At 36.7% G+C, this 24382-nt stretch overlaps 1 protein-coding gene across 2 annotated transcripts in view; it reads right to left on the bottom strand.

Annotated features, from left to right (window-relative positions):
* Positions 1 to 24382, bottom strand: part of cwc22 (CWC22 spliceosome associated protein homolog) — a 48397-nt gene that overhangs the window by 10917 nt on the left and 13098 nt on the right. For both annotated transcript variants that reach the window (XM_084421979.1, XM_084421980.1), the window contains exons 7-15: positions 22636 to 22764; positions 22021 to 22189; positions 21886 to 21939; positions 21654 to 21789; positions 21360 to 21566; positions 19899 to 19961; positions 18806 to 18904; positions 16113 to 16197; positions 11120 to 11180 (exon numbers count right to left, since the gene is read on the bottom strand). In XM_084421979.1, the coding sequence (XP_084278105.1) occupies positions 11120 to 11180; positions 16113 to 16197; positions 18806 to 18904; positions 19899 to 19961; positions 21360 to 21566; positions 21654 to 21789; positions 21886 to 21939; positions 22021 to 22189; positions 22636 to 22764 (1003 nt within the window). The remainder of the gene's footprint in view (positions 1 to 11119; positions 11181 to 16112; positions 16198 to 18805; positions 18905 to 19898; positions 19962 to 21359; positions 21567 to 21653; positions 21790 to 21885; positions 21940 to 22020; positions 22190 to 22635; positions 22765 to 24382) is intronic.

Raw genomic sequence — 24382 nt, 5'->3', positions numbered from 1 at the left:
TTTCAGGGAGCTAAAATCTTACAGGCTGTACTCGGTTATAGATCAGAAACCTTTTCACTCTTTCAAGCAATATCAGAGTAAAGGAAAAGTTCAATCACTTTCCAGAAACGTGAACGTGATTGTGAACTACAGTGAAGAGGATGATTTTTTATTTTATTTTAGCAAATAATGACTTGGATATCAGAAGACTTTGATTCTTTTTTTAGCACTATTAGGTTGTATTTAGTCATTTTTGGACCTTTTACAGAGACCCCATTTATATTTAAATTAATTAATTAATTAATTAATTTAATTTGTAATATGGCAGATCACTCTAGATATTGTGCACACACAAACATTTTTATAATAATAATTTGGTCAAAAGTTTGGGATCAGTAAGATTAAAAAAAGAAAAGAAAAAGATTTTCCAAGAAGTCTCTTATTCTCACAAAGGCAGCATTTATTTGATTTAATACAATAGAAACAGTAATATTCTGAAATATTATAAAAATCTAAAATAACGGTTTTCTATCGGAAAATATATTGAAATTGTAATTTATTCCTATCAAGGCAAAGCTGAATTTTCAGCATTATTACTCCAGTCTTCAGAAATCATTCTAATATGCAAATTTGCTGTTAAAGAAACATTTCATATTATCATCAATGTTGAAAACAGTTGAGCATCTCAGAAATTGGTAATACAGTTGTCAGGAAAGTTTCCAGTTCTAGAAGAAGTCTGACTACGGTTCTCTGACTCAGCTAATACCTGTTCTTCATGTATGAACAGGGAAATCCCTGTTAATTAAACTGCTCTATGACACTGGCAGCATTACTGCGCAGCAGACCAAGCAGGAGCACAAATCCAGGCTTCGGCATTGGTTAAATCACTCCCTGATTCCCTCATTAGCATCATCCCCATTGCCTCAAGCAAAAAAACCATGAGAGATTCTATCAAGGGAGAAGTCAGGTAAATCTTTTCAGCCCGAAAGGCCAGAATCCCATAGTGACCCTTTGCAGCGATCCTACCCACACAGCAAACCAGAGGGATTACATGGTCAAAACAGCCATTTTAGCACTGCCCTCTTTGCACCTGCGGCCCAGTCGAGCTCCTGCATGCCCTCACTGTAAGTGCAACATCTCATCCGACTCCACTCTGCTTTCAATGCTTGGATACATTATAGCTAGAAGAACTACAGAATGTCGGACGGATTGTGATTGACACGAAGCTGATAGAAGCTTTTCCCTCAGGGCAGACTAGAAATATTTGAAAAGTGATATGAGATGAAGGGAGCGCAAGAGAGCGTCCGTGAAATCTGCATTCGGGCACAGCAAGACTGTTGCCACAGATGACCAGCCATCTGCTCTGCAAAGACTGATGGAAAAGCCATTAACTTTTATTAAAGCTGCAGAACATAAAGAACATAAAGAAACAAATGAAGGGCTTTAACCATCTGAAGTAACTTCAAAACTACACCAGCCTATTTCATTTCCCCTGAAGAAAAATTGGCAGCGGTCAGATCGAACAAACAGCACAAGGACTGAAACCCAGACTCACATCCAGACAATCAATAACCACTTACCTCCAGTATATCCACAACACAATAAAACTTCTATATTGAGAGCAACAACAAAAAAAACAACTGAAACCTCAAAAAAAAAGAAACTGCTTGACTGAAACTCTGGCACATGTGGGACATTGAGTGAACTCAATCAGAGGCAAAGCAGCATTCCCTAAGTGCAGTGGGGTCAGCATGAAGACCTTCTTTCTGCGTGGATGAGTACGGCCCGAGTTTTACGCATCTACTTCTGTGGGACAGGCAAAGAAAGTCATGCTGAAGATCTGCCGTGTAAAGAACAAGCTGGAGCATTCAATCAATAACACCTGAAGTGAAAGTTCAGGTGAAGAGCACTGTGCAAGAGAAATGTGTTTTCATTACCCCGGTATTGGGTGTGAAATGTCGATCCAACAAGAAAACAAAAATATGATACCAGTTTTCCCAATGGTAGTAACAGCTCAATTTGGTACCCACGACTTTTCAAACACTCATGCATATTTGCAAAAATAATAGGTGGATTAGGGATTTGAAGACATCCCAAATTGGCGCTTTCTCACTGCATTGGTATGGCTCGGTACGGGGGAGATGTGTGTGTGTGGTGGGGGGGGGGGGGGGGGTGTCCCACTAGTACCACCTCGGTTGAGGTTTCAAGCCATACAGATACTAAAATGTTATGTGAAAAGACTGCAGATCTCTGATTGGTCAGAGAGAATCGTCACTACCAGCGCCATTGGATTTGCGACACGAAACGCCAAACCCACGAAATTTAAATAGCCAGCAACAGCCAAAACAGTAAGCACTTATTTACTTTTAATCGTAACTTATTAAAATCTAACTTTAGTTCATTTTAATTGATGGACCTGAGCTAACATTAACTAACAAAGATTTTTTTTTATTAACTAACATTGACAAAGATACTGTTGAAATGTATTGCTCATTGTGAGTTAATGGTAATGCATTAACTAAGGTTAACTAATGGGACCTTATCGTAAAGTGTAAAGAATTTAGTTCTCTCATGAGCATGAGACTCAACATTGTTGTGATAAAAAAAAAAGACTTAAATTTCTTCATCTAGAGATAATCCGAGGCACTTGTACTAAATGAAAACAGATCACAGAGGAAAGCTAGTTATACATACAAGACACCCCAAGTAAACAAAATGAACGGTCATCCATATCCCTATCTGCACTTAATGCTTTCTCGCTCAGTGAAAAAGGCAATGGCAGCAGAAGCTTTTGAAATAAATCATCATTCGATTAGCGTCTCATGCAGCTGAATTATCTATCTGCTAACTGAATGCAGTTGCGATTCAGCTCGATGCACTCAATCCATAAGTTTGTACTCCATGTGGCTGAGGCGGGCGGAGGCAGAAATGTGGCTGAATAATGAACAGGCCATCTGTGAAGTCCCATGATTCATTCCGCACTTGTGATGTGTTTATTGCTCACAAGACTAATAATCGCGCCATCAACTCCTCTGCCAGACAGCGGCTGCTTCGCATCAATTGTCATTGCCTTTGCTAATTTTCACTTGAACCTCGTCGAAAGTGTGCACTATGAAACTTTTTACAATCCTCTTTTGAAGGGGAAACTTTGATGTGTCGACACGGAAATTATGAGACTGGCTGTAATGTTTTCGATCATTTCTGCACTGACATTTCAATGCAAACATCAACACAGCAAGTTAAAACATTTATATTTTCACACACCATGCTTTGGCCTTCACATCTCCGAGGGTGAAGTATTAAATGATCCCTATAAAATGAAGGCTGAATAACTGTGAATCATCTCAGCTTCATGGACCTCAGTCAGAGTTGACAGCATATTTAATGTGATGTGAATAATGATGAGGCTTCCTAGGTTTTACAACCCATGTTTTCTAAAAGTTAACTGGAAAGATATACACCACCGTTTAAAAGTAATGTGTCAGTAAGATTTAAATTGATCGAAGGTGACAATAAAGACATTAATAATTTTACAAAATAATTATATTTCAAATAAATGCTGTTCTTTTGAACTTTCTATTCATCAAAGACTACTGAAAAAGCATCATGGTTTCCACAAAAATTAGGCAGCACAGCTGCTTTCAACATTGGTAATAATACAAAAATGTGTCTTGAGCACCAAATCCACGTTATTATAATGTCAATGTCAATGAATTAATGATTTCTGAGGGATCATGTGACACTGGAGACTGGAGTAATGATGCTGAAAATTCAGCTTTCCATCACAGGAATAAATTACATTTTACTGTATATTCAAATAGAAAATAGTTATTTCAAGCGTAATTGTAGGTAGAAAACATTGTATATATGAAGAGTTCAGACGCAAAAGCCTCTAAGTGCCATCTGAAATTTTCTTCTAAAATGATCATTTTTATCAAGCTCGTATATTTAAGTTCAGTAATTTCACTTAAATGGCAATGAAAATTACCTATTAATTGTCATTTAAGTGAAATTACTGAACTTAAATATACTAGAATGATCATTTTAATCAAGCTTGAAGAAAATTTCAGATGGCACTTCTTAGAGGCTTTTGCATCTGAACTCTTCACATATACAATGTTTTCTACCTACAATTACGCTTGAAATAACTGTTTTCTATTTGAATATATTGTAAAATATATCTCTTCATATGTTAAATGAAGCTGGGGGTACTATACACTCTCATTGATAACTGACGCATACAACTAACAAATTGGACAAACCGTTATTAAACGCACAAGTGGCAAATGATGTGTAGAACTTTGGGAATGATGGAAGTTCCAATTCCAAATAAGTTCTATGCTGGTCTTTGGCTCTGTAATGCTGTTCTCAATGTCTTGTGTGGAAACCGGAAACCAAACACGTGGTAGACTTCTTGCTGCAGACTATAAACAATCTCCACCCTAACAGAAACACCTGCCAATCAGCAGCAGCTGTACAGAATTTAAAACAACATTCCACCTTTTTATAGCAACCTTTAAACACGCAAAAGCTAATGACCTCATCTAGAGGGATTTTCGTAAGACAGAAGAGTTCTTACCACAAATGTTCAGCTTGGAATTACAGCTATGAAGGTTGGACAAATGGGGTGTTTTGCTTAACAGAGTTTCTTACATCAATGAATGTCCACTAGAATTAATGAAAAAATAAATAAAAATAAATAAAAACATTCAAATTCAGATTAAATTCACTAATTAGACTTTCAGATGGACCAGTTCAACTGACTCAAAAGAATGATTTGCTCACAGCTGTACAACATTTTAAAACAAAGTCAAGAAAACGAGTATATAAAGTATATTTACTCCATACATTTCCATGCCTGTCATGACATGATTATCCCATGCTTTTTGCAGGCCTGGAAAACAGTTTTAAAATACCCTTATATTTCCAGGTTTTTCATGACTGTGGGAACCCTGCATTTAGGAGCAAAGCCAGATCACTAGGCAGAAACGGCAATAACCAAAGACTCAAGGACGGTTTATTCTGGTACGACAACTCAGGAGGGACAAAACGCAGTGGGTTCCAAGGACGTGAACCCATATGTGTGAAAGAAACACAGCGCATACCGCAATGTTAAAACGAGCTCTAAACGAGGCACAGGGTTTGCAGTACACCACAGTACATCAATCATACGACAAAAAAACAAAACAGGCTGACATTTTACGTTTTATGTTACATTATATGTTAATGTCATTGAGACGCCTATAAAGTATACACTTAATTGGATGAACGAAACCCACCACCCCCGTCAAACTTTCAGATTACCAGTTTCAGATGTCTTGTTCCAATAATAACTTATTTATCAAACAGTGCTGTTAAGGAAACCAGAGTATTGACGTGTTTCCTCATGTTGCACAGAGATTGGGGGGATTGAGGCAGGCTCAGGTGTGTGTGTGTGTGTGTGTGTGTGTGTGTGTGTGTGTGTGTGTGTGTGTGTGTGTGTGTGTGTTTCTGATGACGCAGAGGACTGTGGTAGGTCTGGATGTGAGCCATGTTCTGCCAGTTCTGGCTTCAGAGAGAGATCTGAGAACGACCCACCACCAACAAACTGGCAAACACGAGCACTTCCTTGCAATGAGGTAATCATTTATATTGGTTTTATATTTAAATCACTTAAAGGCTCCACTATCAGCTCAATAAAACAGCATTGTCAATTTGCTTAATGTTTTGTTTCTGTGTAAACAATGTACAAAAACCAGCAACAACAAAACCAATATAGAATTTTGACAATATTCTAAATATATGTATATATACGTAAATAACATATAAACAGAAAAATTGTCAAATAAGAATTATATAGTATGAATACAAGTCTGAATATAAATGTATAAACATTAAAAACTAATAACTAGGGATGTGCACGAATATTCGAATTTTCGAATATTCGATCTGTAATTATTATTCGAAAAATAAAATACTATTCGAATTTTATCGAATTTATGAAGCCGTAAATACTTTGCAAATAATAATTTGTAAATGCAGTGAATCCCTGATAAATCCCAAGCACTAACTCGCAGTTATAATTAAATGCACTGGGTGGCACTGTGGCGCATGTTTAACAAGTTGTTTGTATTTTATCATAATGTCGTCGTCTGCCTCGCGAAGTTTGGAATTACTAGTCGAAAATGAGGTTACTAAATGATTTTACAAAATGGAATTACTTTTGATCAAATTAATTAATTAATCTGGATTATAATATCATCACCACAATGAGAAATCACATGAAATCCAAACAGCAGTCGACTGAGGAAAGACAGCTGTCTATCACTGCATCACGACTGCAGGTAAGCGCAGCTGTAGTGCGAGTGATCCGAGATGATAACTTATCTAATAGTAAAATGATTTTGAGATATATTCTTCCTTTAAGTTTTCTTTGAGAGAGAGGTTTAAGAACAGAAAACGCAAGGTGCTGTTAGAAACTTAGAACTAGAACACCGTTATCTTTGTTTCTCTGAAACGTCTGTCAGCGCAGCGCGTTTTCTCACTCGAGCATAAATTGCTCGCGGCGTCCCTCCATGTGGATATTATTGTTTTTCTCAACATAAACGTGAAACAATATAAACACGATAATCATATGCTGACTCGAGTGTATGTGTACGCAGAGCCGGCCCGTCCATTAGGCGACATAGGCGGTCGCCTAGGGCCCCGCCTTGCCAGAGGGGGCCCCTGTATCTAACAGTTACTATATTTTATAAACCGTTAATTAAGCATAATATTTTAAATTCACTTAGGTGCGTGCATCTCGACTTTCGCAGTCAGAAAAACTCGACGCATTGCATGGACCTGACTAATCATGATACAGTTCACAGAGACGGTGAGTATCTAATAAATTACCCAGACCTACAACATACATAAAAAGGATAGCTCTGTATAGTTCAAACATGACAAATTTCCGAAAAAGATAATAAATACATAACAATAGAACGAATAAAATACGAAAACATAAGAAATATACACAGTAGCTCGTCACATGCTAATTTGCATAATACCGCCCGAGATATAGTGGGAGACCTCGAGTACCGTAATTATCACAGTATCCACACACACACGGATTCCACCACACTTCTCTCCAAAATGCTCACGTTTTAGAAACAAGAGACTTTTTTTTTTTGTGGTGCTCTTACCCTTTAGTAATGCTTAATTTCTTAGGCCTATATGAGGCATTTTGCATGACAGAAAATGTGCTGTCAAAAATAAAATACCATATATTATAATCTCTATGGTAATATCGACTTCACATATTTGGATTGCCTTGTCTGTCATAACGTCACGAAGTCTCGTCAGAGTCGTAGTCATACAGCAATGCTATTTTTAGTTAATTGAAATAATAATATGTTAAACTGTGGTAGAAATGGCATCCAAACGCCATCTTTCTGGAGCTGAAAAAAGGAAGAGGAGAATGGTTGAGGAATAAAGACAAGCTCAAAGTAAAGGTGTGTTCTTCTGACTTCTATAAATAGTGCGTTATTTATTGCTGTATTATTAGTTTTACTAATAAATGTAACAATGCCCATGATCGCAGACAGACAGACAGACAGACAGACAGACAGACATGGAAAAATTGGGCCACATTCAGCGTGTTAAGAATTATCTACCCATGCATTTTGTATAGATTTTAATTCTCTGATGAAGTTATCGTAGTTTTTTTAAATTAAGGTGGACCATCTCAGACCTCAAAATGGCCGTTTTACCCCTTTTGATAGGCTATTTATGCAATTAATTTATATTAACTGTCTCTTTTTCTGCAATTTCTCAACTGAGAATAATGGTCATTAATAATCACTATTATAATTTTGAGCAAAATAATTGTGATTATCAGTTCCATTATTATCATGCAGTCCTAACCCATCCATTCTCCCTTACCGCTAAAAACAGGTTTCTCACTCTTTCCAAATTAATATTTAAACATTTCTAAATAATACAAAACATTTTTATTATTGTGATCATCAGTAAAAAGTTAAAATGTAGTAGCCTACTGCATTTCTAGTCATTATGCATAATTACTACTGCATTTACAAAAATACCTTTAATTTATGCTTTATTTTATATGCTTTATTTTTTTATGTGTGCTTTCTGTCTTTTATGTACTAGGCTAGGGCTATGCTAAAAATCTCTTAGTTTCTTAGTGTTTTTTCATATGTACGTTGAATGTTACACTTTTATAAACTTATATATTGAGCAATCTATAGCCTAATTTTATATATATATATATATATATATATATATATATATATATATATATATATATATATATATATACATATATATATATATATATATATATATATATATATATATATATATTATAATTTATGTACAATTCATACATTTTACTTCATTTATTTGAGTTTCATGTAAATATTTTTTTCATTTTTGAATGCTACACTTAATACACATTTACAAACTTAAATATTGAAATTGTCATATCATGTGCTTTCTCTTCCTTCATAAAATTGTTATGAGAGTTTTTTACTCCAGTGGGGCCAATTTTCATGATCTTGCCTAGGGCCCCACAACCCCACGGGCCGGCACTGTGTGTACGTTCTGTACGATAACTGGCGCAATCTGCTACTCTGCTTTATTAGGCGTTTTTTTCCGTTCGCGCTGCTTGAGCTTATATCCTTTTGTTCTTATATTTTTTTGTTTACACATAGGCCTACTGTTTAATGTTTTCAATTAAAAGAAAACTTTAACACATGTTGTAAGCTTGTTGTGTATATTGCCTAATCGTAAGCTTCTTCAGAAATGGTGACAAAACGTAAAAAAAGAAATTACCTTAAAAAATAACGTATTTTTCGTTAAACGTCATTTAAATAAACGAATATTCGAATATTCGAATTTTATGAGCCCGAATATTCGAATGCAATATTTTTGAAAAATGCCCATCCCTACTAATAACAATACCTACATATATTAAGCATCTACAATTCTTACATCACCAATTTCAACTGAATGTTTTTCATTTTCCCTGGTTTCTTCACACAAAAAGCAAGACTAGTTTAGTGTGCTTATAATGTTGGATGTAAGCTAATAAGTCAAATAAATATATGGAAGTATTCATGCCAAATATATAAAGTCTAAATATAATATAAATTATATCTACTTACTGCTCCTAAATGTGTGTGCACTAACTTAGATGGGTTGCCAATATTTTTTATTTAAATGAAAATGTACAACTTTTTGATGTGGAGCAAATTAAAATATTGGCAAGGGAAGTGCAAACCTGAACTACTGGCACCAACAGAAAAAAATCCTTATTTTTGAGCCAAAGACATCCCAGATTTATGTGGAGATGATAGTAGGTGGATGTAGAGATGTCACCCACAACATAGCTGACATATGTTTGTATGCTAGGGAGCGAGTACATGCCTCTCCCCTCCTGACCTGCTCCTGAGCCTGTGAGGAGAGCTGGAGCGAAGCGATAAAGAAGACATTTGTAGGATGCTTCCCCTGTTACACAATCTCCCTCAGGCCTGCAAACACAATGTTTCCATCTTGTGCACCTCACTGGCTCTTTTCTCAAATGGCCAAAAGCAGCAGATGTGGTGGTGGGGGTGAGGGGGCTCTATTCTATTTCGGGACTTTTTACAATCCCTTCTTATTTGATACAGATCGTCTTAGTGGAAGTCATTTCAAAAAGGGGCAAAAAACATAATGATCCCTGCCGTGAATGTTGTTGACATTACATATATGCTCTGGGGACAACATACAGCCTTATCTGTACTGCACCAGCTAAACAAGACAGTCCGTATATGGAATAAGGCGGCAGAGTGGACCAAGGGGATCGAATCCGGTTATCATCCTCATCTCTCTTAAAAGGTCAAACGGACTGATTAACAGGCTGAGAGCCAAGAAAACCAGCGTGTTCAGAGTAGGGCTTGAATATATAGTTAAAAACACACCTATCTCAATATTCATCAGACTTTGATGACATTTGATATATTGATATTAGTGTATTTGTTCTGAAATGAATTTTTTTTTCATTAAACAGATGGAAAATAATTATACTCCATTGCAGCTAGGAGTGGGTAAAAAAATAAAATAAATCAATCAATCCTCTGTTTGGAATGCAATAGGCCTATATTTTCAATACACAAAACTCACTCAGACGGCTGTTTTCAAATGCTTGTGTGTCCTTTGTGAAGAGCGCTCGCGGCTGTGCGCAACTCCATGTAAGTTAAATGCACTTGCATCTCAAAATGCTTTAATGACACGAAATTAATGTAAACAGTCAGTTAAGTCTTCAGGGATTAAACAGACAGGATAAAACATCTGATATGTAAAACAGATCTGTGCATTTGTGCGAATGCAGCCTATTAGATCTCCCGCTGTCTATGATGTCTTCAGTAAGAATCAAACAGCAGTAAAACGGCGAAAAAGAAAAATCACTCACTGGTCTTGACTGGAAAACGTTCAGATCATTAATGCACTCTTTGACTATTGCTTGTAATAGGTTTAATTGTTCCTCTTTATTAATATTTACTATTTGCTTTTATGTTTTAAAGCTCTCTCTCTCATCTTTTTTCTCTATATATTCCCTAGGTTGTCTAACAGTGGTATAGTATAAGTTGTGGACAAAAAAAAAAAAAAGTGACAGCAAAGCTCAATATCCACCTTGAAGACAAAAACAGACCACAGAGAACTTTAGAAAGCCAACATCCATGAAAGAGCTATGGCTAAAGGTATCATGGTGTCATGATTGTGAATTTTCAACTTATAACTATGCCCTAGACTAGCACTTATGCCACAAATGTGCTGACAAATACAAGACTTTCCATCACTGAATTCCAGTTTGATTCGTGAAACAGCAGGGTGACAATCACAAACGGGACATTTCTGGAGAAAGGCATTTGATCAGTTAAAACAGGAGGGAACACCCAGTTACCATTAGCCAAAACAGACCTTTTTTCCCCCACTGTGAAACTGCAAAACAAGGATATTAAGATGACAAATGCTTCCCAAGTGACCACAAAGGCACAAATTACCTCTGAGACTGAAAACAAATATTTAGATAAAAAGCTTCCGATAAACAGCTGTGTGCAGGGACATAGAAAGCAACACAGATCTGCAGGATTTGAGAGAGAAGCGTTTATTTACGTACCGTCTGGCTATCGGGGAAATCCATTTTTATCAACTTGTGGGCGCATTCCTCGAAGTCCAAGCTGTGAAGAAAAAACATGAAAATGTCACCTCCTGCATCTCATGTGCTAATGAAATGTATTGACATGCATATAATTTTAATATATTACATGCAACTGTTCCACATAATAAATCAAATGTGAAATGAGTTGAAGCCTAACAAGGTAAACTCCATGATCAGAATAATAATACAGCCCTAAAACCTAAAAGAAATGACAAAATATGAATATCAACCAAAATCCATATCATGTCTCATACAATCGTTCAATCAGTGCTTCAACCGCGGAAAGACGTCAATAAAAAAGCTTGTAATCAATATTTCACGTTACATTTACCTCAGAAAAGTCATTCAGTCACCATAAACTCAATAGTCAGCTAGAAAAATAAACTCTAGAGAGGAGTATTTAGCTAAACATATGCACCATATTAAAAAAAATTTCTGCAATATTTAATGTATGTTTGTAATGAATCCGTCAAGTTATGACAGTATGTCATAATGTTAAATATCAACATTTAAATGTTGATATTTAAATAAAAAAATTTGAGTACAAATAATTATGTAATTAAAAACGTATTAAAACTTCCTTGTGTGTAATTAAAGTGTTTGTATACAAATCCGTTGATTTTAACCTTCAATATTCAATATAATATAATAAAATTGTCCATCCACTGTACCTGAGGTATCTATAAATGAATCAATATCGAGTCGAATAGAACTGAATCGGTATCGAATTGAAATCGAACTCATTTATAACCATTTGTTTATAAAGCATCACTCACGATGACGAGAAAATAAACAAAATAAAAATGTCATGTATGTGCTAAACTCATTATGTTCGACTCAATACTGGCATTTTAATTAAATTGTTGTTTAGATCAAAGTCTTTCAATGCTGTCAGTGGTCATGAGCCTCACATCTCTTTTAGACATTTCTGCCAGAATTCTGCATCTATCAGTTAGTTTCACAAACTGCTGACGAACACAGTCATGTGACGCCCGCAGATCCTAATCTCCCCTGTACACAAACCAAAACAGCACGAGAAACAAACTCAGCTAAGCGCTTTAGTTTACAGAGTGGAAGCGTGGTTAAGTCTGACCAAACTAGAATCTCTATGACCATTTTATTTCTGTTCTAAATAAAGTTTACTTTGCTCTACTTCTTTACTGTTTGAATGCTGTGCCAAGACCACTTCAAAGGGCAAGGGCAGCCAAAAAGAGAGAGACGTGGTGGCTAGACTTGACACTACAGGTCCCATGGTGCACTGTTCGCCCCTAGGACAAAATCCATATAAATGTCACTCAACACAGTCCCTATTCACATCAACCGAAAGACAGGACAGTTCAGCAGTACACAGTGAGCACAGCACTATACACTGCGCACAACTGAATCAAACAACACTGTCAACACTATCACCCTCAAGTCGTACGAGTATGTAGATAGAAATGGCTCATTCTAAGGTAATAAAAACGGTCTTTATACACCACTGAAAACATAGTATGCATATGATATTGCATTTCTGTCAACAGATCCTCCTAAATATGACACAATGCAGCTTTAAGGACTTTCTATTCATCAAAACATCCTGAAAAAAAGCAGCACAACTGTTTTCAGCATTGCTAATAATAAGAAATGTTTCCTGAGCATCAAATATTTTGATCAAATTAATGAATCCATGTTAAATAAATGCATAAAAAAAATAAAATAAAAAAAACTCACTGACCCCAAATGTTTCAACGGTAGATTATAAAAAATGTTAAAATGGCTGAACTTACAGAGGTTGTTCTCTACGCTCTCCATCATTTCCTCTCTTCTCTATATAAAAAGAAAGAAAACCTCACTATGGGAATCACAGGGTCGTGCCACAAAACGAATACACTAGATTTCAACAGAAAAATAGCTGGGCTAATCTAATTTCCTGATGGGTCATACTTTTTCCTGTCCATACACGAGATTTGTGGGCCAAATCAGTTTCATCCTGACCTCAAAGGCAGTTTATAGAAAGGGAAAGTGAGAACCATTGTAGTGCCTCTCTTTTTTTGTCTCTGCTCTCTTTCTGCAGACACCAGGTTTGTTTTAAGAGGTCAATCCAGCTGCCAGCGGGCAAGATTTAAAGACATTAGGGAAGCCAGTCGACACCCAGCTGGTATAATATTTAAAGATTCGTTACATATACAGAAACTAAACGAATGAAGCCTCATCACAGCCACACACTATGTTTGATGTGGTGCCATACATTTGTGATCAAATACAGAGTGACTTAACAAAAAAACAGGTTAAATGAAGCTCGTATGCATTCAAAGCCTGTTTTTGACCGCTAAGATCTTAATCCAGAAACAGCCTCAGCTGCATCTTTGACCTACGAGTGCTCGGCAGCCTCGAGGCGCTGAAAGGTTTAGTACTTTCAAACATTCTCCACGAGGGAAGCCTTTGTCAAAGCTTCAGGTCAATAGAAGTGGAAAAGAGAAGCTGTGAGGCTGCCTGGGAGTCCAGGGCCATAAACACACTCGCATCGGAGTGTGACCTGGTGCCTGCTAAGGATACATGAATATTCATGTTGAATTCAACTTTTTATTCAACCATTAAGTTTCCTTAAGGGTCATTAGGCTAGTTTCACAAACGTTCCCTGTCAAGACTCACAATTTAGAGAGTGTGAAGTCAGATGTTATACTAGATGTTATTTAAACTTCAGTGGCAAAAATAGCAGTTTTTTACATGAATCAGTTGAAACTGTCCAAACTCTGATTCAACAATTTTCTCGTGTCAATTTAAAATGCACACTATAAACATTCACAAGACTCTGTGAGACCATTTCAAACTCTGATAAAAAAATTCACTCACATCATACTTTAAAACGCATGATATAAACGCTCATGTCTTTGTGTGTAAATATTGCACCTATATTGTTTAGCGTTGTCACAATACTGGAATTTCAAACTTCGATAATATACCATGAAAAATATCGATTTGCGATTACATTTTCGATACCACAAGTAAACAGTGAGTAATAAAGAGCAAATAAACAAATTCCAAACGATAACACAAATAAATAGAATAGAATACAGTAGAGCTGCACGATTCTGGATACATTTCTAATCACAATTTTTTTGTTTCAAATAGAGATCACGATTCTCCCACGATTCTGAACAGTCAATAGACATCTAAACAAAATAACATGCAATCTACTAGAGGTTCTGACAAAATGTTAATTGCTGCAGTCTATTTTAATGAATTTAAATTATTATTATTATTTTCCGATTTGAATAAATGATTCAATGACTCATTCATAAATACTTCACTTGTTTCATTACTGGATGAATCAGTGTTTTTGAACAAATCTCTTGAACGAACGATTCAATGACAACTATATTTTCTATATACCTATATAAGTCACTCGATGTAATTGCCAAGTCACTTTCAAAAGGATTTGCTCTATTTTGATTGCTACCGTAGACATCAGTGTTTATATCAGAATTATATAACTTATGTGATAACATGAATATTTACGAACTGATTTCTCTGGATCAGCGGCAGCGTGAAAACAGATCTGAATGTTCCAGTGTGATTTAGTCAAAGGTTTAATAGACATAGCCGAATCGTTGTCATTGAGGAATGAGAAACTTGAGCTGCTGTGACTTTAAGAGCTAATGCACGGATTCAATATACTGTTACACAACATGCATTTTTTTCCCAACTATTTACGTTCTAAAACTGACTGTGTTTACTTGAAAACTCGCCAAGAGTTGACATTTTGTATGTTTTTGAGTGCAAGAAGTCATGAAAAAGAAATCAATTTGGATCTCGCAAGTTGTTTGAAAGGCGGCTTTATGAGAGCGCCACATATAGATCAGAGGTGCACGCGGTTTTGATCTGAACATGAAACAAGCGGGAATGAGTAAAATGATGTGTAATACAAGCACTATTCAAACAGAGCGAATGAGACAAGTGAGTGACTGGAGGCAGGTGCGTGTCAATTCATTATCGGAGAGAGTGAGAACGTGAAGCTGGTGTATCGATACTGCAGAAAAGAAGTATTGGAACCGTTTCAGATATTCCAGTATTGATGCATCGAAATAATAAATATTTTTGACAACACTAATATTGCTACATTTATACTTTATGTATATATAGTTGTGCCATAACTATGTTAAACAAGATTTGGCCAATTCTTTTATAATCATTAAAACAATTAATTGAGAGACTACATGGAATATTTGCGCTTATAAAAATGTAGGCATAAACATAACATAACAGGGCAAAAAGGTGAACAGAAACTAAAACACAAGTGTGTTTTAGTTTCTGTTCACCTTTTTGCCCTGTTACCTTATACATTCAAAAGAAATATCTAAATATCTTAAATTCATATTAAAAACTGATTTTTGATGATAAAAAAAAAAGCTCATGAACATGTTATGCATCAACAACCCAAATTCCAATATCAAGATATATATTAAATATTAAATAAACTTCAGCTCCATGCTCATGAGGACGATCATACTGTGAAATGGTCCTGTGATGCCAAAGGGAAATAGACTCACGCTGCCTTCCTCCTACAGTCAATCAGCCCCTGAATTGTTGTTTAAACAATTTTCAAACACTCTTGATATCGAAGGATATCTAATTTTGAAGTCTTTTACCACAGCAATTTCTGATCTGTGATGGCACTTCTGCTGCTCTGTGCCGGCAAAATTCAATTAAAAACAACTAATCTGAAACGTTATTAATTTAATCTGCATGCTGGGGGCCCTCAGGGGCTTTGGTCTCAAAAAACAAGAAAAAACAGCCTCATCTCTTGCACATGGGATCTCAAATGTAGGCTGTTTTTCAGTTCCAGCCAAAACAAGCCTTTGCACATACTATTTCTGGTGGCTTTTAGAGCTGCTCCCATTCTGCTGACGGAAGCTAGGAAGACACGACAGAGTATCACTGGATCACATGACGCACCATACACACTCACCTTGACTGGATGGCGAGGTAAATCGTTCGACGGAACGCGACCAAGTTCACCTCTGTCTGGTCGAAGATGGTGACTTTTTCTTGTTCTAAATAAAGAGAAGAAAAACAGAAAAGGGAGCCAAAAAGATAAAGCAGTCTGGCTGAAGTTTTTGTCATATGATATGTCTCCCTCCAGAGGTCAATAGCACTTGTTCTTTGCAGAGTGATTTTAATTCACAGGCTCAAAGCCTTTTTTGAAGAAGCAATTAGGAGAGCTAAGCTCAATCTGATCACAAGAACAAAACTAAAGAACAGCAGAGAGAGACACAGCTTACACTGTCTGTCCTCAATGACAGGGAGTACTTGAGCCCTTAAATTATAATCAACGAGACATCCTACAGAAGTGACAAATTCAGGAACATCTAAAAACACAAGAATGGTGCTCGATGATGTGTTCAGTCAGGCCCGCAGCTTGTCTATCAAAATACATTATATGTGGCAAATCATGCAGTTTCACAGTCAACAAAAGGTGACAGCACTAGATTTTAGGCAAGGTGACAGTAAACTGTGAGTGAAACAACATTTGATAAATGATAAGCGCTGCCATTTCTGTTGCTTATGAGAAACATTAAACGCGCCACACCATTTATTAGCTCTGCCCAAAATATAGCGCAGCATGAGCTCAGAACAAATTAGAGATGCACCGATTACAATTTTCTTGGCCGATTCCGATTTCCGATTTTTCATTGAGTTTGACCTGCCGATACCGATTTGAACCGATTCCGATTTCATTTTTTCTAACCACTTTACAGCACACACAAATATTTATTTTCTATCTTTTCTTTAATAGAACATTTTGCATAGAACATAGAATTTTTTTTTAACAGATAATCGCTATAAAATGGAACTATATAAATTACTCCTGGTGTGGGAAATTAAAAGTTAATTAAAATTAAACTAAAAGAAAGCTTATACTGTATATTCTGACTAGTTTACTCATTTTTAACTCACACCATATAGTACTTTTACCCAAACTGAATAATAAAAACAAGTTTAAATGGGTACATTTTCTATAAATATTATTTTCTGACATAGCCTACTCCAGTTCTTGTTAAAACACACTAGACATGCAAATTCTGTGCATTTTGGGCACTTTTTGTGTGAAATAATACTTATTTTGTCCATCAAAAGTGTGCTTTCACTTTAATTGAGCGTGAATAGCAGCAAAAATAGACTCGGCGCCAAAACCCGCGCTTCACTGCTGCTCGCGGTGTGAATGCACTCATTGATTAACATGCACGCCGAAAAAAATACGCGCTGCTCATGCTTGCGGTGTGAAACGGCCGTAATTCACGAGGTTTCCTATTGCGTTCCGTTTGCACGTGTGATGCTGATGTTGCGCGATGTTAATCATGCGGCGCCCGGGTGCATTTGACCGGCATAAAATCGGCATATGTCAGACTAACCGGCCGGTCGCCGGTCATGACCGATCACGTGAAAATCGGCCAATTCCGGTCACCAGCCGATCAATCGGTGCATCTCTAGAACAAATGCCTTTTCTCTCTGACCATCTTCATCACGAGACCAGTAAACAGTGCAGTGAGATCCAGTGAGGCGCATTCGAGTGTGCAGAGGTCTCTGATACAAACACAAATGTCTTGGTGATTTAAACTAGTTTAAAGCCAGATGAAACCAGCGCTGACATTCTGAACAAAACTGGAAACCTGGAAAACAGTCCACAAATCACAAACATTTATGGATTTACTGTAGTAACACTAACAGTAAACACGGTATAGTGGCAGAAATGTGGGATATTCATATAACATTTTATTCTATTATTATGTAGACATGTATTAAATATTAAGGGAGTAGGCTAATGAAACATATGGCAACAGAAACTTTTGTTATAAGATAGTTTTGTGCTTTTGTATCTATACTAAATGTGTTGACAGACTAAATACCATAAAGCCATTCTAGATAGGCCTACCATAGGAACAATGTTGTTCATTTTAATAGGAGTAGAGTTCTAACTCAGTAAGAATATTTAAATTCTACCCTTTAAAATGTAACAAATGTTATTGTTTCTGTTAATGAAAATTAACAAATAAATATTTAAAAAATTGTGTCCACGGCGACGAATTTAGCCTCTTTTTAAAGAAATTTGGACACCCCTGCCTTAATATAGTCAGTTTTCTTAGTCAGATCAGCTACTTTCATGACAGTTTGAAGAGAATCTTTTTGAACCATCAGCCACTTGCGTACTGAGGTTTGTTACTGGCACAATAATGTAAATGTTTAACAGGACATTGGATTGCCCAAGCATCTGCATTCTTCCGTAGAGCATGTTTCTGGCCTAAAACTAAATTATGACTGTTTTAAGTGCAAGAAACATTGTTAGTGGACCTTAGAACAAAAAAAAAAAAAAAGATCCCGTTAATGACTGAAACAATGTGCTACACTCTGGAACAGGCAGTCTCCTGATGGCCATAGTGTTGTATGCAGTTTTCCTAAACACAAGGACCCAAGAGACCATATAAGCAGGATTATCTAGGGGAACTAATGCAAAGCATTGTCCCCAAACACCCGCACAAGAACTCAGACCAATGAGAGGATAGCACCACTACCACTCAGTCATATAGTAACACTGAATATTAATACAGTTGTGCCCATTTTTCTCAAAGTATACAGTAAAGCATGAATATTTAAAATGAATACCTTCTCCAGCTGCTTCCTCTTCATCTTCCTCCTCATCGTCTTCATCTCCACTGCCGCCAGCGTCATCGCCAGAATCGCTGCTTCCTTCATCAAGAATTTCTGAGGTATAAAAACAAGACAGATTAATTACATTTTTAATAAAAAATAAATTAAAAAAAGTATAATTTTTAAAATAATTTAAATGTTTTTAATTATTAAACACACAAAAACACAACAAACCGTGGTTGGTTACTTCATATGTTTGTCAGACGCAGGGTTACTAGTTTCACTTTGTATTTAGGTTTACAATTTCAATTTCAATTGTGTTTTAATTTTAATGGTGCATAAATAGCTTTAATTTCATTGGTAATAAAAAAATAAATAAAAAATTAGATACATTTGTATTTAGTTTCCATTCATTCACTATGGATATGAATTACATCAGATCATCAGGCATTGAAACCACGAAAAAAAACTGCATTTCTGTTTAGGTTTCATTCAAACTGACTGCACATTTATACCTCAGTATAGTTTGTTTTTGCGAACTACTTTGTTTTTATCTAACAAAAATAACCTTGGTTTTCCTAACTAACTGAATGGTTCTTGGCCAGAATAAGCTGTAAAGTAGACCAGACCTCATGCCGATAGTTTATTTGTCTTTAATACAGAGCCAGACAAGTTGCATTACTGTAGAGAGCTCCAGTGCTGGTCTCTATCAGTTAAAATTTCATCATTCATTTGAATTTGACGTTAGGAAAAAGTGACAAGCGTTACAAACACACTCTGGTCTTTGCCCAGGTCCCCTGTTGGCATCTTAGGTCATAACTATGTACTGACACTTCCTCTACTGCTAAAGGATTCCATTGGCTTTGCTTCTCAAGCCGTAAACAGAGTAATCATCTTCGCATCAGAGAACAAGTATCTACAATAGTTGCAATCAAGGGACAACATTTCAGCTTCCTGTACCATATGGCTGTCTCCTGTCCTTTGTACAATTAGTACACTATTAAAATTCAAATGCGCTAGCAGAGACGGTGCATCAGAGGGCATCTCTTTTAATAGGCGGTAATGAGAAGAATGGAATATGCGTATAGCTAACGAGTCATTAACTCACCCCGTTTAATTGCTTTGTACTTCTCCTCATTCTCCAGGAAGTTGGGATCCAACTTGAAGACATCTGCAAAAGGAATATTGTTGATGTAAAGCAGACATTTGTTTGCAATTACACATTTCGCAGCAATTAAGTCAGTGCCAATGAGATGTAATCAGAGGCAATTACCCATAAAGAAAAATGTGCTGTGTATTAGTCGCATTACATAAAAAGAGCTTAATGTGATAATGGCTGTTCATGCTCCCCGAAGGCCTGCTAGTATGGATTTTCAATTAGTGCACTTTGTCTCAGAAGCCTCAGAAAAGATGCTTATCCGTAAACATCAGTACAGAGCACAGACAGAGGCTAAATATATAGAAGTGAGAGAGTAAAACCCTCAATTACACACAGACGGAGCAGGAACTGCAGCCTCTGGTTTGAGAGCATGCTCAGAGAGCACGAGAGTTTCATCGTGGGTGGTTTTAGAGAGAAGGAAGTCATCCATAATGATCGTATCAAGGTAATTAGCTGCTAAACTTGAGAAATTGAGGCCTGGCAGGTTAGGTGAGTGAGGTAGTGAATCTTACTCACTCGACACATTCAGTAGCAATGATGAAAGCAAGAACAGGTTTAAAAAACAAAAAAAACTACACTATAGTTCAAAAGTTTGGGGTCGGTAATAACTTTTTTAAAGCAATAATAAAGGAATGCTTTTATTTAGAGGGGATGCATTGAATTGATCAAGAGTGACAGTAAAGACATTTATAATGTTATTTCCATTTCAAATAAATGTTCTTTTGAAAATTCTATTCATCAAAGAATCATGAAAAATTTCATGGTTTCCACAAAAATATTAAGTAGCACAATTGTTTTCAACATTGATAATAATAATAAATGTTTCTTGAGAAGCAAATCAGCATATTAGAATGATTTCTGAAGGATCATGTGACACTGTAGACTGAAGTAATGATGCTGAAGGGAAGTTACACTTTAAATAAATTACACTACATATTAATAATATTTCACAATATTACTGTTTTTAATGTATTTTTGACTAAATAAATGCTCCCTTGGTGAACATAAGAGACTTATCTAAAATCTAAAAATCTTACCAACACCAAACTTTTGAACAGCAGTAACTAAATTCAAATTCCTTAAAACTAAAATCGGTACTTATTGAAATCCAATCCAATCAGTAGTTTACTGGAATTTCAAATCAGTGGTTGCTGAAACTGTCAAATTTACAGTTTACAGAATTTTAAATAAGTACTTTACTGAAATCTCAAAACCAATATTTATAAAATTATGTTTAGCAAAAAAGACTCCTAAAAAGGCCCCAATATAAAATCAGTTGTAAATAAACATCTTAAACCAGTTTTAACTGAAATATCAAATCAGTCATCTATTCATTCCAACTCCTTATATGAAGAAATGGAAAAGGTTTAAACACTCTGAAATGGCATGAATAAGTGCGGCTGATCTTACTTAAGATGTCCTCTGTGTTGTATTCGTCCTCCAGAGGAAGCATGTGCGTGAACTGGTCCTCCTCCTCCACTAGGTCAAGCCCTTCTGGGACGATGGGGTGGTCCTTAAACCCATCCTTCCTGATGGCAAACATCACCTCAATCATGTACTGTACACGCTTATCTATCTCTGACTCATGCAAGATGTTCCTCAGACGTTCAAAGATGGCTGGAAAAAAAAAATTGACAGTGTAGATATAACGTAAGATAAAATCCATTCAATACTGATAACTAATAAAAATAGTTTAGAATGTACCATTGATGCCTCGGGGAGAGACCTCTGTCAACTTGAGACCACACTCTTTTAGAAAGCTGATGGCAACCTCCACACTGTCATCAGTGGGTCTTTCCAACAGCAGGGTTAACATCTCCAGACACAGGACTTCATGGGCCTTAGGAACAAAAAAAAAAGACAATAATACAGAACATTTAAACACCCCTACTCTACAGTCTAAACAAAAATCTGTTAAAGATCCAGAAGAACATACCACATTCTGGTTGATGAGATGAGCCACGAACTTGGACGCTGTGAGACATTGTTGCTGAAAAGATTAGAAAAATTAGAACATTATTTAAATCACTGCTCTATTTAGAAACCCAAAGCCAGCTTCCTAAATGCTTACTTTATCATTCCTCCTGTAACCTTTTCGGAAATTGAGGATAAGTCTCTTGAGGATAAGTTCTCCGATCTGAGGAAACTTGGAGTTGATGATGGCCACCACAGCAGAGTACACATGGGTGAAGATGGGAGAGGCAGCCTGGGCCTGAAGTGTAGACCTGGCCAGAAGACCCCTGGAGAGAGACACACCAGTGTTTTGTAGTTGTTCTGGTGCAACTTCACAAGATCAACAAGGTGTGTGGAAGAAAAGCGAAAGAAGCTTTGGGAATCTACCAGCAACACTTATGAAATGGAGTGATCAAAATAGTCCAAAAATGGAGCTGAAAAGATACAACTCTTTATTCCGCCAACGCGTTTCGACGCACAGGCCTTCATCAGGGCTGAAAGATTACAGGTGCATAAAAGCTCAGTTTTGTCCACTGCACTTGTCACATGCATTTTGGAATTGAGCATTTGGCCAAATGACGATATCTTAGCAGGTAGCATAATGCTGCCCACTTTCTGAAACAGACTTCAAGCTGGGATTGTGCCTATGACGTCTTTAAACGCTGCCTATGTAGAGACAGCACACTAGGAACAAAGCAATAAATCAGTAAAGCACAAAATCAGTAGTCATTACCTGCCCCTCACAATATTCTCCTGCAGCAGCTCTTGAATAATGTTGGCAATGTTGGAAACGTTCACTTTGTTGATCAGACCATTGATGGATTTCTTCAGGGCTTCCCAGCTCATCCTCTGATACTCCAAACTGTGAAATTAAAAAGAAAAGAATGGATGAAAAACCAACTACACTGATCCCATGATGCTGTATCTCTTGAAGGAGACACGTTCAGCCTGTTAAAACAGCAGGTAATCTTGAATTTCTAATACTTGTCTTTAGTGCACCATAATAGACCATTTTAAAGGTCACAGTTTGTACAACTGTAATAGCAGGACGAAACCCTCAACGCTGTCTGCTCTCCAGTCTGTACTTCAGCACGAAACAGCATGCATGGAAAACGCTGATGGCGAGTCGTACTCGGGTTCTTGGAGAACAGCTACTCCCCCTCCCCCCATCTAATTTCCTGCCCTTAGCTGCTCTTGAGACTGATCTCTGATGTATTGTCTCGATCACCTGTCTTTCAGTGTCTGGCCTCAAGCGCACTCCACTCCTGCTATAGATATCCCACATCCCTAAGGGACACCTTTATATTTCCTGGCTGGTGACCTCTATTCCCCAGCATGAGGAAATTTAATCGACCCCTTCATTGAATTCATGTGGATGCGTTTCCCACCATCAATAAATCACAATCTATTCTTATCACAATGTCTGAAAAGACTCCAAAATCAATATAGTTCAAGATGGACCAACAAAGACCACCTATCTTACCTGATGATCGCTCCTCATTAGAGCTGGGCAATAAACCTAAATTATATTTCTATACTTTTCAGCCTTTTGACAGTATTCAATAAATACTTTAGTAATTTATCTGCTCTAAAAATGGCTTAAAGAGCGTATCATTATTAGGCATTTGAAGCCAATTAAATAAAAAAAATACATCCAAATGTTTTAAAGGTGCTCTAAGCGGAGGCTAGCTCGACCCTCCCTCCTCCTCATCCCGTCCCCTCCCTCTTCCTTCCGTGTGTTCCTCCTTCTTTTCCCTTTTCTTTGCTATTTGTTCATCGGAACGTCGTCTCTTTGGCCGTGTGTTGGCCATATCAAAATTCAAGAGAATATCATTCTAATGTTAGTCGTTGTCTAGGACATCTCTCCTCTATCTAACTTCCCTCTTCATGCTTCTCTCTCCTCCACTCCCCACACCCCCCTTCATGTGCACACACACTAACCCCCCAACCCCCACCCCCAAATCATTCTTGCCAGTTATTGGCTGGAACACTGTTTGTTATGTTTCGTGGTCCAGGCTGGGCCAGTTTGTTTTTGTTGCCATTTGTGGAGCCTGGGCTGTCTACAGACACCGCGTTTTTTCACAGTGTGTTCAGGGGACAGATAGTTAGTGGAAAGTGAGGAGATGTTTGCTGTATGTGACAAAAAAAATGTTTCAGCCTAAAAAGCGTGTGACATCACCTTCAATAAAAACATTTAGCCATTTTCCCCCGCACTGTTTTTCACAAGAACAAGCCTTTTGTGGTTTGAAAATTGAATGAATAATTTATTTAAAAACACTAAAATAACAAATCAAATAAAAAAACTAGATTTACCTACATAACCTCCTGGTCAAAAGTTTGGGGTCCGTTAGATTTGTTTAATGTTTTTGAAAGAAGTCTCTTATGCTCAATAAGACTACATTTATTTGAACAAAAATACAATAAAACAGTCATATTGTGGAATATTATTACAATGCAAAATAATGTTTTAATATATTCAA

Source organism: Rutilus rutilus (genome assembly GCF_951802725.1).
Source record: "Rutilus rutilus genome assembly, chromosome: 10".
Classification (NCBI taxonomy): domain Eukaryota; kingdom Metazoa; phylum Chordata; class Actinopteri; order Cypriniformes; family Leuciscidae; genus Rutilus; species Rutilus rutilus.
Note: the sequence above shows the minus strand (reverse complement) of the source record. Positions and strands in the feature narration are given on the sequence as shown.